This window comes from Ammodytes marinus, assembly GCF_949987685.1.
Source record: "Ammodytes marinus genome assembly, chromosome: 13".
In the NCBI taxonomy this organism is placed as follows: Eukaryota; Metazoa; Chordata; class Actinopteri; order Uranoscopiformes; family Ammodytidae; genus Ammodytes; species Ammodytes marinus.
The window spans coordinates 15687733-15702569 of record NC_137217.1 but is presented as its reverse complement, the minus strand read 5'-3'; the positions used below and the strand labels follow the sequence as shown (position 1 = coordinate 15702569).

At 41.6% G+C, this 14837-nt stretch overlaps 1 protein-coding gene across 6 annotated transcripts in view; it reads left to right on the top strand.

Annotated features, from left to right (window-relative positions):
* The window catches only part of ptprub (protein tyrosine phosphatase receptor type Ub), a 157600-nt gene that overhangs the window by 103510 nt on the left and 39253 nt on the right, over positions 1–14837 (top strand). For all 6 annotated transcript variants that reach the window (XM_080040268.1, XM_080040267.1, XM_080040264.1 and 3 more), the window contains 3 exons: positions 5720–6037; positions 9653–9762; positions 14199–14400. In XM_080040268.1, the coding sequence (XP_079896394.1) occupies positions 5720–6037; positions 9653–9762; positions 14199–14400 (630 nt within the window). The remainder of the gene's footprint in view (positions 1–5719; positions 6038–9652; positions 9763–14198; positions 14401–14837) is intronic.

The following is a 14837-nucleotide window of genomic DNA, read 5'->3' as shown; positions in this document are numbered from 1 at the left end:
TTTGGCTTTTGCACCTTTGCGTTGTTGTGACATTACTTTTGGTCTTAGTGTACACATGAGTTGCAATGTTCAGATAAAAAGTAATGTTTCCTACTCAGGCTGTTGGATTTTAGTTGTTGGTCAAAGAGGTGAAGGTATCAGTTTATTCATAAATAGATAAATAAAACAGATAGAATCATTATTACATTTTGTGTAAGATATATTTGCCATTATTCCTCTTATCCCTTTAATTATCTTGTTACCACCCAGATTCATCTTGAGTCCCTCAGGATGGTTACCAGCAGTGTTGTGCTTTTAGGTCATACATCTTCATTTGATTGCCGGCTATGTTAGATAAAACAGCTCAGAGCGTAGCTTCAAATGAGCCATAGCTCCATAGCTAACATCATCAACCACACACTCATCGATATAACAGAAGAGTAATTTAATGCCTGACTCCAAATATCAAAGTGCTCTTGCTACTGAAAGCTGCTATTAACTGGCCTGGTTCTGCTGCATTGCAAGCTAAAAACACACCACCCAGCCTTTTCCCCATATTTTATTTGTTCAAACCTGAATAATGGAGTATTGTTGACCTTATCACTTACATCATTTATACTGCTGGAACGTGTAGCTATATCAGAACCTTGTCATATGTCGTCATGTTGGTAGAGATAATAGGCTACAACAGTCTATTCTCTCTGAAAGGGCCTATTATTTAACGCGTGCTGCTTATTACAGTGTTCACTGTTTGGGTGATGCAGTGCTCCACAGTGCTGGATGAGGGTGAGCACCCTCAGAACCTGTCTGTTTGGTAGAAGCCACAATTATAGGGCAGCAGGGCCGTCAATGCAAGCTGGGCCAGGATGCTGCTCTGTGATTTTCTGAATTGCATACGCTCATACATTTAATGTCGTTTTTTTTTAACTATCAATATGTTTTAATTAATTCATCCTATGAGATATCCATGTCTCAAAAGTCCTGATGCCCACACACTTCAGAGGGTCTTAAATTATGGGGCTACATCTGTCACGATAATCTGTTAAAATTTGATTGGAGAGGAGCTGATAGACAAGTCCTGACTCAGTAACTGCATATACTTATCTCTTAAGAGTGGGCACATTTGCTATCACTGGTGTTCTCTGAAGTTTGGAGCTGAAAGTAAAAGTTCCAGCATGCGAATATAGGGATATTTTTTTTTTTTAAACTTTATTTAAAAGATAACAGCTGGCTGAGTGCAGTAGCCTAAAGCAGGCTTCTATTATATCTACTGGGAAGATATCAATTATATATATATAATCTGCATAGTTTCTTTTTCATTTGTTCATTTATTTTTTATTCAATTGAACATATTCTACACCCTGCTCACACCTCTGTCCTGCATCGCTGTGCAGACATAGAACACCCAGTGTGACAAGCAAGATACCGGGTTGTACCAGGAGACCACATCCATGCTTATTTTAAATATATGTTCACATAAAGCACAAAGAGTACTGCGTAGATGCAGATGCACCCAGTAATATGCAGTCAGTCATCACTGCTGCCTGCATCTGCAATGTGTGTGCAGCACTCACAGGCACAAGAAATGGAGAGCTTTGTGTTACCCATAGGCGGTCTGTGGATTTGTGTCACCCATGGTCATCACTCTTTTCTATGCCCGACGGTCTCTTCCTGCCACACACCATCCCTCACATATCTCCCCATACCCTGCTCCAGTGGAGCCCCCCTCTCCAATGACATATTAAAGCTACTCTCCTCTCCCAACAGCAAAAGACACCACTCATTCATCAGGCAGCGTGAGTGAGCTCTCAGCTCTCCCTCCCCGATCTCTGCACAACCCGTCCCAACTCAGGAGACAGGAGAAAAATTCACGATAAAAAAGCGAGCAAGAGAGGACAAAGCACAAGGGGAAAGGCTACGGTGTGGAATTGTGTGTGTAGGAGAGGAGGTAGTTTTTCAAAGTGAGCGAAAACAGTGAAAATGAGGTGGTTGCATGTGCGAGAGGTGAAGCGAGAGAGGATTCACAGCGTACGGAAATTGCTTTTGCAGTTCCTGGTATTGGTGTTTGGGAAATTCACAACACTCAGCCTTTAATGATGTATTTTACATTTCAACCACTGTGACATTAGCCTGTTCAACCATGTGTGGGATAAGTAATACCGCTGCGTTTGCTGAGCTGAGCTGTTAAAAAGGGGCATGTGGATGCCGCACTGGTTCAATACAAGTAGATAGGTAAGCATAGGTGAAATTAGTATTGCCTGCCTTTCTGTGTTGTATTTGGTCCTGAGGCGGCTGGAAAGCTGAATGTGACTAATGGTTAAATTTTTTATTTTTTTTGTAGTACAGAGGCATCATTGACTCCTGCGTAGCTTGATCAGTGTTCACAGCTCTTACCTAGGTGCGTTGATATTTTATGCACTTCAATGTACGCTGCAACAATGGGAACCTCCTCCTCTTGATTGAATTCACCTTATTGACCCTCCTGGATGCTCTTAGCGCCACATGGTTCCCAGAGCCCCCGTGACCCAGCCCTTATAAACCATCTGGTCTACACTACTCCTACTGACCCCACATTCCACTGCTGTGTCCCCGATCGTCCACTCTTTAGCTGTTGGCCTGATTAGGTTTAAGCACTGGAAAATAGATGGTGGGGTCGATCCAGTGAACAGGAGGGAACATTTGGACCCTCACTAAATTTAGTTCCCTCTCCAGAAGCTATGTCTTGCTGCCGGGACTAACCTCACTCTTCCATTGGCCACGCTGAATGTGTCCCTCCCTACCAAACATGTTAGCTAGCTGGCTTCACCGTACACATGCGCATCCCTGTGTTGCGAAGCTGTCTTGGTGCGAGAGCTGTAAAACTAATGGCCGTAAATGTGAACATGGTCTCCGCCTGGCTCCGATGGCCATCCAGGTGTGCTTGATGAGCCGTTGCTGTGATTATCAGCATGGTGCATTAGCACAGCTTGAAGCCTCTCAAGTAAATCACAGAGGAGAGGCGAGCGTTTGTACTGCAGGTGGTCCCCAAACTATGTTAATGAGCTTCCACCTGCTGCTCGGTCACTGAACCTTCTGGAAAGCCTCTACCCATGATGCTCTTGGTCTGTTAGAGGTAGCCAACACTGCAGCCTGACTAAAATTAGGCACATTAGGCACACAAGTGCTTTCCCTTTCTTGGCATGTCGTTCATCATGTCTTCCAGTCCGAGCCAGAATTCCCTTCATGCTCACATTTGGGGTGTTAAGGAATTACGTGTGCTTGTGTTTTTGCACGTGGGTAGAGGCGTGCATGTCTGCATTCATTAGTTTTTTCGCCGGACGCAGTCATTGCAGATCCCTTCCGAGGATGCATGCAAACTAAGGGCAGCTCTGCTCTCCTCTGCTGTGGTCCTATTTCACAGTTGTAAGGGAGATAATAAACCAGGTCCTGTCACATCCACTTTAACGTCCAATCTCCAAGGATCAACATGGTGCTCTGGGCTTTTGGCCATGTTTGGGCGGCTGCAGTTTTCACGCCACGGGGTGCCAGAGAATGGGTGCCCGTGGCGTGCAGAGAAATAATTCAAGGCAAGGGGAAGGGGCTGGCACAAATGTCCACTTTGAGAAAACTCACAATGAGCACACTGTTGCCTCTTTGGCGGCACTTTCATCAACTCAGCAGTTAAAAGCCTCTCTTTATTTAGCTCCCAGACTGTGCAGACTATCAATTGCACCATTAAGACAATCCTCATTCACACTGAACAATGGAACATTAACATCTCTTGCTGGGTGCAGTCTACTACTTTGCGATTACTGTGCCCGGCCATTTATATGCCGTCACAAGAGTCTGGATGAGGTTCCGATCAATGCTCTGGTCATATTTCCATCGAGTATGAGATGCCAGACAGCAAATTAAAAGAGAAAGCTGGTGACTGCCGAGGCCTTCAGTATAGATTGGATGTGTCATAAAATTCCACTTGAAAAATTGCTCTACCACAATCCGAAATGGGTGCATACGAAATTTAGCATAGGGGTATCTGATAGCATGTTAATTTATGTGTATTTAAACGTGTGTGTGTGTGTGTGTGTGTGTGTGTGTGTGTGTGTGTGTGTGTGTTTGTTAGTGTCTGTGCGTGTGTGTGTGGACATATAGAACAGAAAAAGGGGAGTGACAAAGAGATAAGGCTACATAAAATGTCTCCTTGCAGGGCGCCTTTGATATCCATTTTCTTAGATAATTCTTGTTTTATTGCATCAGGCCCTGCTTAGTGATTACCTGCGCTAATCTGTGCTGCAGTGAGAATCCCACTGAGTGTGCGAGTCAGTGAAGGAACGAAGACCTTGGCCAGTAACCTGAAACTCCACTGATCTCTCCCTGTGCCCCATATCTCTGCTGTCATTCCCTGCCTCCCTGGCCCATTACTCAACGTGCCATATTAAAAGCATAAAGCGATACAATACGTTATGTAGCATATCACTTAAATAAAAGGCATTGATTGTGTTTCATAATGGCCACTGATAAATGCCTCTATTGATACTGAGGATGTCCTTGCCTTAACTCATCCTCTTTTCAGTTTGGGGACGTCCTCGTTAACACTGGCCGGTCTGTGCCTCTGGGTATAGAGGGCTCTCTGTGTCTTTCAGCCAGCCATTTGAGGAGGATATCAAGACAGGCTGCAGTTCTTTTAGCCTGAATCAGAGATAGTCAGGGTTAACCCGGCATACATTACATTACCAGAATTAACTTGGTGCCTTCTATAAATATATACGACAGGCCATCGCAACGACCCAGCAGTAAAAGTGACCAGCGGAAGTGAATGACCTTGTATTTTTGTGTGTATGTGGATTACACCTCAGGGAGAGAAGTATAACTACTGGATAGTCAATTTGCTCTGCGACACTGAGGCGGGGACTGGTGGGAGTGCGACAGCAACCCGCAGCTTGTCCGATTAATTAGCGCAATTGGCCCGAGTTCCTGCTCAGTCATCATGGGGGGATGTGGGTGTGTTGTTCTGGCAGCAAATTGTTGACCTCCATGTTGTGGTGGGGCAATGTGGTGACTTGTAGGAAGGGAACAAGTTAAAGACTGCCAAGGTTGTTCCGGTGTTCTGGTGCCAAGTTATCCCTGCCTGCCTGAAAACTGCATGCAACTTTATTAATGCTCCTTTGCCGAACAATGCATTCACACTACCACTTTATTTCTAGAGATGTATGAATCATATTGTTTTACCAGCAAATACTTTGAGTCATTTTGGCCCAACAGTGTGAATTTAATGTTACTATGGTTTTATCAGCACATAGCCTACTTTATTTAATCCACTTTGACAGAGTGAATTTGACAGACAACATTCATTTGTCCACATTTAAAACACGCTTTTTATCATCTAAAATCAAATGCTTTAAAACATACCCACAAAGAAATATTGATAGATTAATTAAGGAAACCTTTTCTTCACAAACTACGGACTTACAGCCTTGATCATTGATTAACCTAACAAAAAAGATTATATTCTTTTTTAAATGAATTTTGCCTTAATATTCACTACAATGTCTGTAGTTTGTCAGTAGCATAAAATGGGGACATCAGCAACACAAAGTAAATAATTCACATTAAATCAAAGTCTATTTTATAAAATGCAGTATTTTTTATCTGAAATGCAGTATAATAATGCCATTGCTTGTTTTTTTTGTTATGGTTCCTTTGCTTTCTTTATCACTTAATTATCTTCTTCAATCTTCCTCCCTCCTTCCCTCCCTCCCAGAGCCCATGCGTGCACTGCGGGGCCTCACGACCACAGACATCCAGCCCAGGCAGTTGTCCCTGCAGTGGGAGAATCTGGCGTTCAACCTGACACGCTGCCACACCTACTCAGTGTCTCTGTGCTACCGTTACACCATGGCGGGGGGCGGCGGGGGCCACAATACCACGGTGCGCGAGTGCCTGGCAGTGGAACACAACGCCTCGCGCTTCACACTGCGTGACCTGCCACCCTACCACGGCATCCATGTCCGCCTGTCACTGGCCAATCCAGAGGGGAAGAAAGAAGGCAGAGAGGTCACCTTCCAGACCGAAGAGGATAGTAAGTCTCGGAAGGAGGTTACAGAAACACAACACAGAAAAACAAACAAAAGTGAAACGTTTCCATTACAAAATAGTAAACATTTGGAGAGAAATTATCACCTCAACCCATTGATGACGGCTGCTGCGCGATGCCACATTGTATCTCCTGCCTGATGTTGCGTAGCGCAGCATTGTTACTTTATCTAATTTTCATGGTGTGCACAGCATAGAATGCACTGTCATTGGTTCAAATACACATGAGGTGGGTTTTGTTGATTTTATAAGACCACGTGACCACCCAAAAGTTGTGTGATTTGCCCAAAATCGTCAATTAAAGAAAATAATTTAAAAAAAAAAAAAATAATAATAATAAAAATATGCCAGCTGTGTCGGCGATAGTGTATTACAGAACAGTTAGTGGCGTTCGGAGCGCAGAATTTAGGCCTACTATAGACTACTGACGAAAATCACACAACACATTGCATCTATTTATTAACAATATTTAATAATTTAGGCTATATTTTGCTGCTCCAACTCAAATTCAGCCCAGCCAGGCAATGGTTAAGTTTCAGTTTTGTTTTCATCTCCGTGGTATACAGCCGTTTGGACCAGCTGATCAGCTCCCGACAGCGAGAGTCAGTCTGCATTCCAGTGTACAGGGAAGTCGGATTTATGGTGCCAATGATAACTGAACTAAATTATAAAATAAAGCTATCTCCTCCTTCCTATATCTGTCTATCTTTATCCCTCCACTGTACACTCAGTCACTACTATACATGCTAAAAAGAAGCAGGATAATAACCTCATTTAGCACATTATTTTTAAATATTTTACATTATTTATTTTCTCCCCCATCTAATTTTGACTATTTTTAGAAAAATGTGTTGGTTTGTAAGTGCTAAGGGAGCATGTTTAGATAAAACTTGTGAACCTTAACTTTTAAATGTATTTTATTTCATGTTTCTATGTGCTACACAGGCTACGCGGCGATGTGCAGTGTGTTGGCACCTTAGATATTAAGGTTTTGGTAGACTTGACAATTCGTACTATTTTTTCAGAAAACCCTCAGGCATTAAGGACATGCGTCCTAGATTGCAATAGTCATCAATGGGTTAAAAGGCCTTGCCATTAATGAATTGAACTGTATTGCATTATACAGAGATATTTTTATAGAGAGATATCCTGTCAGGATATTTCAGCACCACAGACTGCAGTCCCTGAAAATGACCATAACATTTAACAAAAATGTTCATTAAAACTAAATATTTTGACCTTCATGAAGGTAGAATTTATTGCCGGACTGTTGTATTAGACCAGTGCTTCTCAATTATTTTCTGTCATGCCCCCCCTAGGGGACAGAAATTTTTTCGCGCCACCCCTAAATTGAAATACTATTGAGAACCTGACAATATTTATTTATTTATCTGTACAAAACCACTGTATGAGGTTCTGGCACGAGCATTCTGCATACAATCACCTTATTATCAAATTAGATAACAAAAATGAGCTGAGATAACTTCTGCAGCAAAAACATTCAAAGTTCAGATTATTAGCTCAATTTGTAACATTTAAACAAGACTGCTCAGTCTGTGTGAATCTCAGGACAGAGAAACAAGAGCAAATGATTCACTGAGGTTTGCATTTCATTCAAAACATTTTTAAACAGTAAACATAGTTAAGGTGGTGTTTTTTTTATTATTATAGGCCAAGCAATAGGCCTTCTGTCATGCGATAACTTAATAATTTTGGGGGCGGGACTCGATAAGCCTTAGGCTTCTTCCGTCACCCTTCGGACAACACAAATTAAGATGTGAAAGAGATAATTGTGTATTGTGTGGAATTGTCCGAAAGAATAATAATAAATAATAAATAACCAATAATTCATTAACGTTAATATTAGTCTACTTGCTTGATTTCTTTTTAAATAACCTACAGAGACACTTGGAGACACATGTGGACATTTATTTACTGCAAATCGCGGCCTTTCGCGCGGATATGACCATACACAAGCACACATAGCGCTTGCTAGCACTTAAAAAAAAACAAAAATTTTTTTTTTTTTTTTTTTTTGTCAGTTGGAAATCAAGGCAGCCCGCGCCCCCCCCCTGACAACTCGGGCGCTCCCCACCATTTGAGAAGCACTGTATTAGACCATAGTAATATCAGCAAGCATGCCTATAAGTGTATATAATAAACTGGTAACATAGTGTATCTCTTAAAATATGGTCACGCGTATTACTTAAGCCATATGCGTGACGTCTGAAATGTACCAGAATATTTTGAATTGTTTAACTTTTCTCATAGTAAATGTCAGAAAGAAGACTAAGCAGACATGAGATTGCCCACTACCAGAACTTTGATTTCACATTTAGCTTATGCTGTGATGGTAGTTTCTGTGGTTGTGTGTACGTGTTATTTAACATAAGTCAAGTGTACAACATACAGTCAAAATATACACATTCAAATAACAATCATTGTTTGGGGTCAGATGTGTTCAAATGTACTTACTATTTCAGGACATTAACCCTTTCATGACTTCTTCCAGCTCTTCTGTCTTCCTTTAACATACTAATACAGAGATGGTGAATGAGCCTGAACCAGCTTTACGAAAGATCCTTTTCATTTTCAGATGGAAATAACGTCAAAAGAAAAACATTATATCTAAGTCCCTGGCAACCCTGAGATAGGATTTTGTGCTTATTTCTTATCTCCTATTATGCTTTTGTGCCGGAGCACATCGTCTCCTTGGCAGCTAAGGGAAAAATTAATTCTGCCATGAAAAAATCAAAACAAACAAGATTTTTCAGAAAAAAACTGAAAAAAGCAAGCGTGACAAAGGAAGAGAAAGGGTGAAATGATAAAAGATAAATACAGTATATACTGTACATATAACATAGTAAATGGCTGAAATAAACTGTTAGTATAATGTATGAAATGTTTCTCCCTAATGTAAAATAACAACCAGTGATACATATACACAGATACATATACACTTATACATATACACAGATACACACACACACACACACACTTATAGATACATACTTTATAGAGTTGTATACTTAATTGTTATCTAAGCTTACATACTTGGATGAGCAAGATACAGTACACGTCATTTAAAATGCTTTTTCAAAAAACCTTAATAAGCAACTCTGTCCTCCAGTCAAACTCAATTCAGAAATAATAGTTGACTCAGCTGTTTGACTCTTGCTTTTGCCTGGGGCCTGAATCTCACATAACAGTCTTCCTCTCTCAGACTGGGGCTGCAACTGAATGACCCAAAAAACACTGTAAACACGCTTCAATGTTGAATGTTCACAGTCCTCTCAGTCACAGAGCGTCTGACACACTCATCAGTGTATTTCAACTTTAACTGAAGGTTGATATAAAATTGCAATAACCCTCCCATTTTTTCCTTCTCTTGTCTGTGTTGTGGTTACATAATTGATGCGGCTCCTAAATTAACTTTCTCTTTATCTGCTGCTCTCTGCCCGCTGCTCGTCTGAGTGTCTCCTGTGGTGCATTGTTCTCAGCCACTGTGACATTCATTTCTGTGATATTGACAGGACTGACTCACTGTGGGATTAGCACTTCAATTTCCCCGACAAATGTTTGCTCTGACAATTTCTCCTAGTTCCCGGGGGCATCGCACCAGAGTCGCTCACCTTCACCCCGCTGGATGACATGATCTTCCTGAAGTGGGAGGAGCCCGTCGAGCCGAATGGCCTTTTAACACAATATGAGGTGAGCGGAGCTAGCGTTGTAAGCAAGATGTTACATTTCTGCTTTGTCGTTCATAAATTCAAGTCAATCACTTTAAAGACTACAAAAAAAAGTTAAAAGTTAACTCCTAAAGTTTTTAGGAAGAGGACAAGCCTCTAATGGTGTGTGTGTGTGTGTGTGTGTGTGTGTGTGTGTGTGTGTGTGTGTGTGTGTGTGTGTGTGTGTGTGTGTGTGTGTGTGTGTGTGTGTGTGTGTGTGTGTGTGTGTGTGTGTGTGTGTGTGTGTGTGTGTGTGTGTGTGTGTGTGTGTGTGTGTGTGTGTGTGTGTGTGTGTGTGTGTGTGTGTGTGTGTGTGTGTGTTTGTGTTAACTCCACCTAACACTAGCCTAAACGCTGACATACAGTAATAGTGCAGGACTGGGTCCCTTATTCTCAAGAAGGCTACTTCACAGTCGATGTGCTACGTGACTTTTCTTCTTAAAAACCTAACCTGTAAGCCCCCCAAAAAATTGTCAGCTAATGCTACACTTTTCCCGTAGTTGCACAATGCACATGCTGAGAGCCGAGCAGAGCCGGCCCGAGGCATAAGCAAACTAAGCGGTTCGCTTAGGGGCCCCCTCCCAAAAAAAACCAATACAATACAATGTTTTGGTCTAGATAATTAATAGCCTAATAATTGAATCAGTTTATCTGGGAGGTAATCCGAAATTAACTGATCATGTCATGTTGAGTATATTTAAAAACATTTGGAAATGGGGCTGCCCTCAGTTGCCCATGCACTGTGTATAGTCTATAGCAAGGCAAGGCAAGGCAAGTTTATTTATATAGCACAATTCAGACACAAGGCCACTCAAAGTGCTTTACAGGGGCAAGATTAGAATACATAAAACACATTATAAAACGTTTAAAAGCGAATAAAAGAAGCAAATAACAAAAAATGAAAACTCGATTTAAAAACATTTAAAAGCTAATAAAAGAAGCAAATAAAATGAAAATTGCAGGTTAAAATGGAAACAAAAAAGTCTTCAGACTCGATTTAAAAGAACTGAGAGTTGCAGCAGACCTCAAGTTCTCTGGGAGTTTGTTCCAGATTGTTGGTGCATAATAACTAAAAGCTGCTTCTCCTTGTTTAGTCCTAACTCTAGGGACTGTAAGTAGACCTGTCCCAGACGACCTAAGGGCTCTGGACGGTTCATAACTTATCAGCATATCAGTAATGTATTTTGGCCCTAAACCATTTAGTGCTTTATAAACCAACATCAGTATTTTGAAATCAATTCTTTGAGTGACTGGAAGCCAGTGTAAAGACCTCAGAACTGGGGTAATGTGATCTACTTTTTTGGTCCTAGTGAGGACTCGAGCAGCAGCGTTCTGAATTAGCTGAAGCTGTCTGATAGATTTTTTTGGAAGGCCAGCAAGGACACTGTTACAGTAGTCAAGTCTACTAAAGATAAATGCATGGACAAGTTTTTCTAAATCTTGCTGAGACATAAGCCCTTTAATTCTTGATATGTTTTTTAAGTGGTAGAAGGCTGATTTATTAATTGATTTTATGTGTTTCTTGAAATTCAAGTCGGAGTCTACAACAACACCAAGATTTCTGGCTTGGGGTGTAGTTTCTAACATAATGGATGTAAGATGTGCGCTGACTTTTAATTGTTCATCTTTGGCACCAAAGACAATTACTTCAGTTTTATCGTTGTTTAATTGAAGGAAATTTTGGCACATCCAATCATTGATTTGTTCATTGCACTTACTCAGTGCCTGTATCGGAGTAGTCTCCTGGTGATATGGTTATGTAAATCTGTGTGTCATCTGCATAATTATGGTAGCATAATTTGTTCTTATTCATAATCTGAGCTAGTGGGAGCATGTAGATGTTAAATAGAAGAGGGCCAAGAATGGAACCTTGGGGGACCCCGCATTCAATATTGATGCATACCCCCGGACCCCCCTAGGAGGGTCAGGTTCTCAGCTGTCATATATTTTTACCCATCTGGATTTTGGATGCACTAGCAGCGCTACGATTCGAGAGGGGCCCCCTGATCATATTCCGCTAAGGGCCCCATGAAGGCTTGGGCCGGCTTGGGAGAAACACTTTGTTACCACTGTTCATAGTAAGCAAGCAACACATGCATTGGCACCAGCATTCTGGCGTATGTGAGAGCAGATGAACACATTTACTCACTGTAAACACTGCAGACACTTGCGTACTAATTTGAATGTGGAGAAAACCAACGCTTGATAAGCCTCCTGTGCCCAGTTGCTGTTGATAAGCTTTGATTGGACAAAAGCTGTAGTAGGGATTAACAAAGAACAGTAGAAAAAAAATAGATACATTAATTGTGATAACAGAAAGAAAGCAGAATAGCTGCTAAATGGGCCGTTTGGTCAGATTGTTTAGTCAACTAGGAAAATACAGCTGATGTAAACCCCTGTTTGGGGTGTCAGAAGTATGCGCTGTCAGAAGTAAGGATACAGTACGAGTCCATTTCTGTTCCCCAAGGTACAATATACACTAAGGTACCCCTCTGTGTTCACTATTGGACCTCAAGGTAAGTATTATCTAACCCGTTGAGCGCCAAATAGGTACATACTGTATGTATTCCCAAGCAGTAGAAGATACATATACAGTATGTACCCTTATTTCTAAATGTCAAGGTACAATATCAGGAGACAGTGTGTATTAAGCCAAATACAAAGTTTGGTAAGATATTTACTTTACTCTAAGGTATATTGTAACGTGTAGGCTGTGGTTAAGAAGCATAAAAAAATTAAAAATACGTTTTCTAAGGAGATTTTATGGATATGAAAGAAAAAGGTACAAATAAATATCTATGTCAAAGGTACTTAGCTGTACCAGTTACAGGCTGTCATACTGCAAAAGGTCCACCAATGTGCTTTATTTTCAGAGTTTTGAATTTCAGTGAATTGATTTGTTCCTCTATGTCGTTAAAATGTAGCGGCCACTTTTCATGCTCAAACAGCACATAGCCAGCACGTCAAGTAACACTTTGGATATAATCTCAAGCATCATTACAAGATTGTTAACAATTTCCTGTAATATAAATGTGCCTGTTCTTTTGTATGTTTGTGCCTAGCGCAAAATACTCTCTTTTCAGTGAGCCATTTTCTTCAAATGACACTGCGATTGGCACAGTGCAGACCAAACCACTCTGCTCCAGTTTACTTTCTTCTTCACGCAGCCCTTTGGCAATGCTCAGATGTGCTCTCATTGACTTTGTGTACATGGACTCGTATGTAACGCTGGTTAAAATAGAGCCCTGTGCAGTTAATAAATAACATGCATGCATTTGTTGCGCGGTAGACCTCACGATTAGCAGGATAATGATTTTGGATTTGCTGTATACCCTTTTTTTTCTGTGAGAAGCCTTCAGTTGACCTGCCTACCTATATCCTCCAGCCTTTCTTTCTTTGGCTTACATTTTGCAATGTCGCCTCAAGGATGTTATTAAATAGGATTTATGGTTTGACATATAAAGTGGAAGGCTGCACAGGATTTGTTACTCTGTTCCCTCCTTTGGCTGATGGAGAAAGCTGTATACAGAGCTGTAGAAATCCTCTTCATTCCTCTCAGATTAAACCATGGAGCACTCAGCCTGAGCCCGTCCACGGCCATCCTGTCCTGCAAGCCCTCCTTGCCGTCTGTGCATTGTCGGACATCTTTTGTGTCTGGCTTCTGTAGAGGAAACACAGAAGCCAGTGTTTAATCACCGGATGGCTCATAATTCTGTCTTCACACTAAGGAGGCATGAGCAGACAGTGAGCTCTTCATATGATAATTGCCAAAGCATTTGTTTTGGCTAGACTAGCATCTCGAGTGTGTGCGGCATGCACCGACGCAGCGTGTGCGTGCGTGCGTGCGTGCGTGTGTGTGTGTGTGTGTGTGTGTGTGTGTGTAATACATGCCTATGAGCATATGCAATACGTAGCAGGCAAGATGTGTGTTCTTTTTTCTTCAATGAAGTGGATCCCTCCCAGCTCTAATGTATATGCTCATGTGCTCACCCTTGTCTGATTGCAGTAAGGTCATCTCATTTAGCTCTCCACTATTTCAAAGAGTTTAAGTGGAAACTCTCATGAGGGTGCTGTGCAGGCAAGGCAAATCGCCTCTTGAGGAAAAACTTTATCAAAGAATTTACTTTTTAAAGGACACTTCTGCACAGCAATCTTTCACTTTTAATAACCGTTAATTAAATTAATTAAACTCAGTTACATTTTAGTCGTGAATCATATTGAACATTAGAATGACTACTTAAGACAGAGCAATTCATGCACAGAGTGAATTACCTCTGCTGATCAGTATGAAACTCCAAAATAAATCACTTGAAAGCTGTTAGCTGCCACATTAACAAAGCATACAATAAATGCTAAGACACTAGCTTTTACGATAATACCATGTGACCGCCATGTTCTCTTTATCCACGCTGACAACAGATCAGTTACCAGAGTATTGAGTCGTCCGATCCAGGCATCAACGTCCCAGGGCCTCGACGAACCGTGTCCAAGCTGAAGAATGAGACCTACCACATGTTCTCCAACCTCCACCCCGGGACCACTTACCTCATCTCTGTTCGAGCCCGTACAGCCAAGGGCTTTGGCCAGACCGCCCTCACTGAAATCACCACCAACATCTCAGGTATGAGCACCGCTGCCTGACTTGAGTACCTTTTCTCGGGAGGGAGTGAGAAGGCTGAAGTAAAAATAAAATAGAAATGGAAACAGGCAACCCTCTACACTATGTGTGGAGGCTGTCATCGCTGCCTATCACTGACCAAGTACGATGCCGGTACAACGCTTCCACCAATGCCTGCTATAATTAGGATGCAGGTTTTTCTCTCTTTTGACCTTGGCATCTTTTCTCTCTCGCTGAGGCAAAACTATGTGTGTGTATGAAACTGTTTTCCATTGCCTCTCCAAACTAGTAGCACCCTGTCATCCCACAGTCCTCCAGACATACATTAACTCATAGGTAGCAGAGAAACACCGCAGAGGGGACAATGCTGTGTGTTATGTACAAAGACAGATGCAGTGCATTCTTTGGACCAGAATGTCACTTCAGAGAGTCTCAGAGCT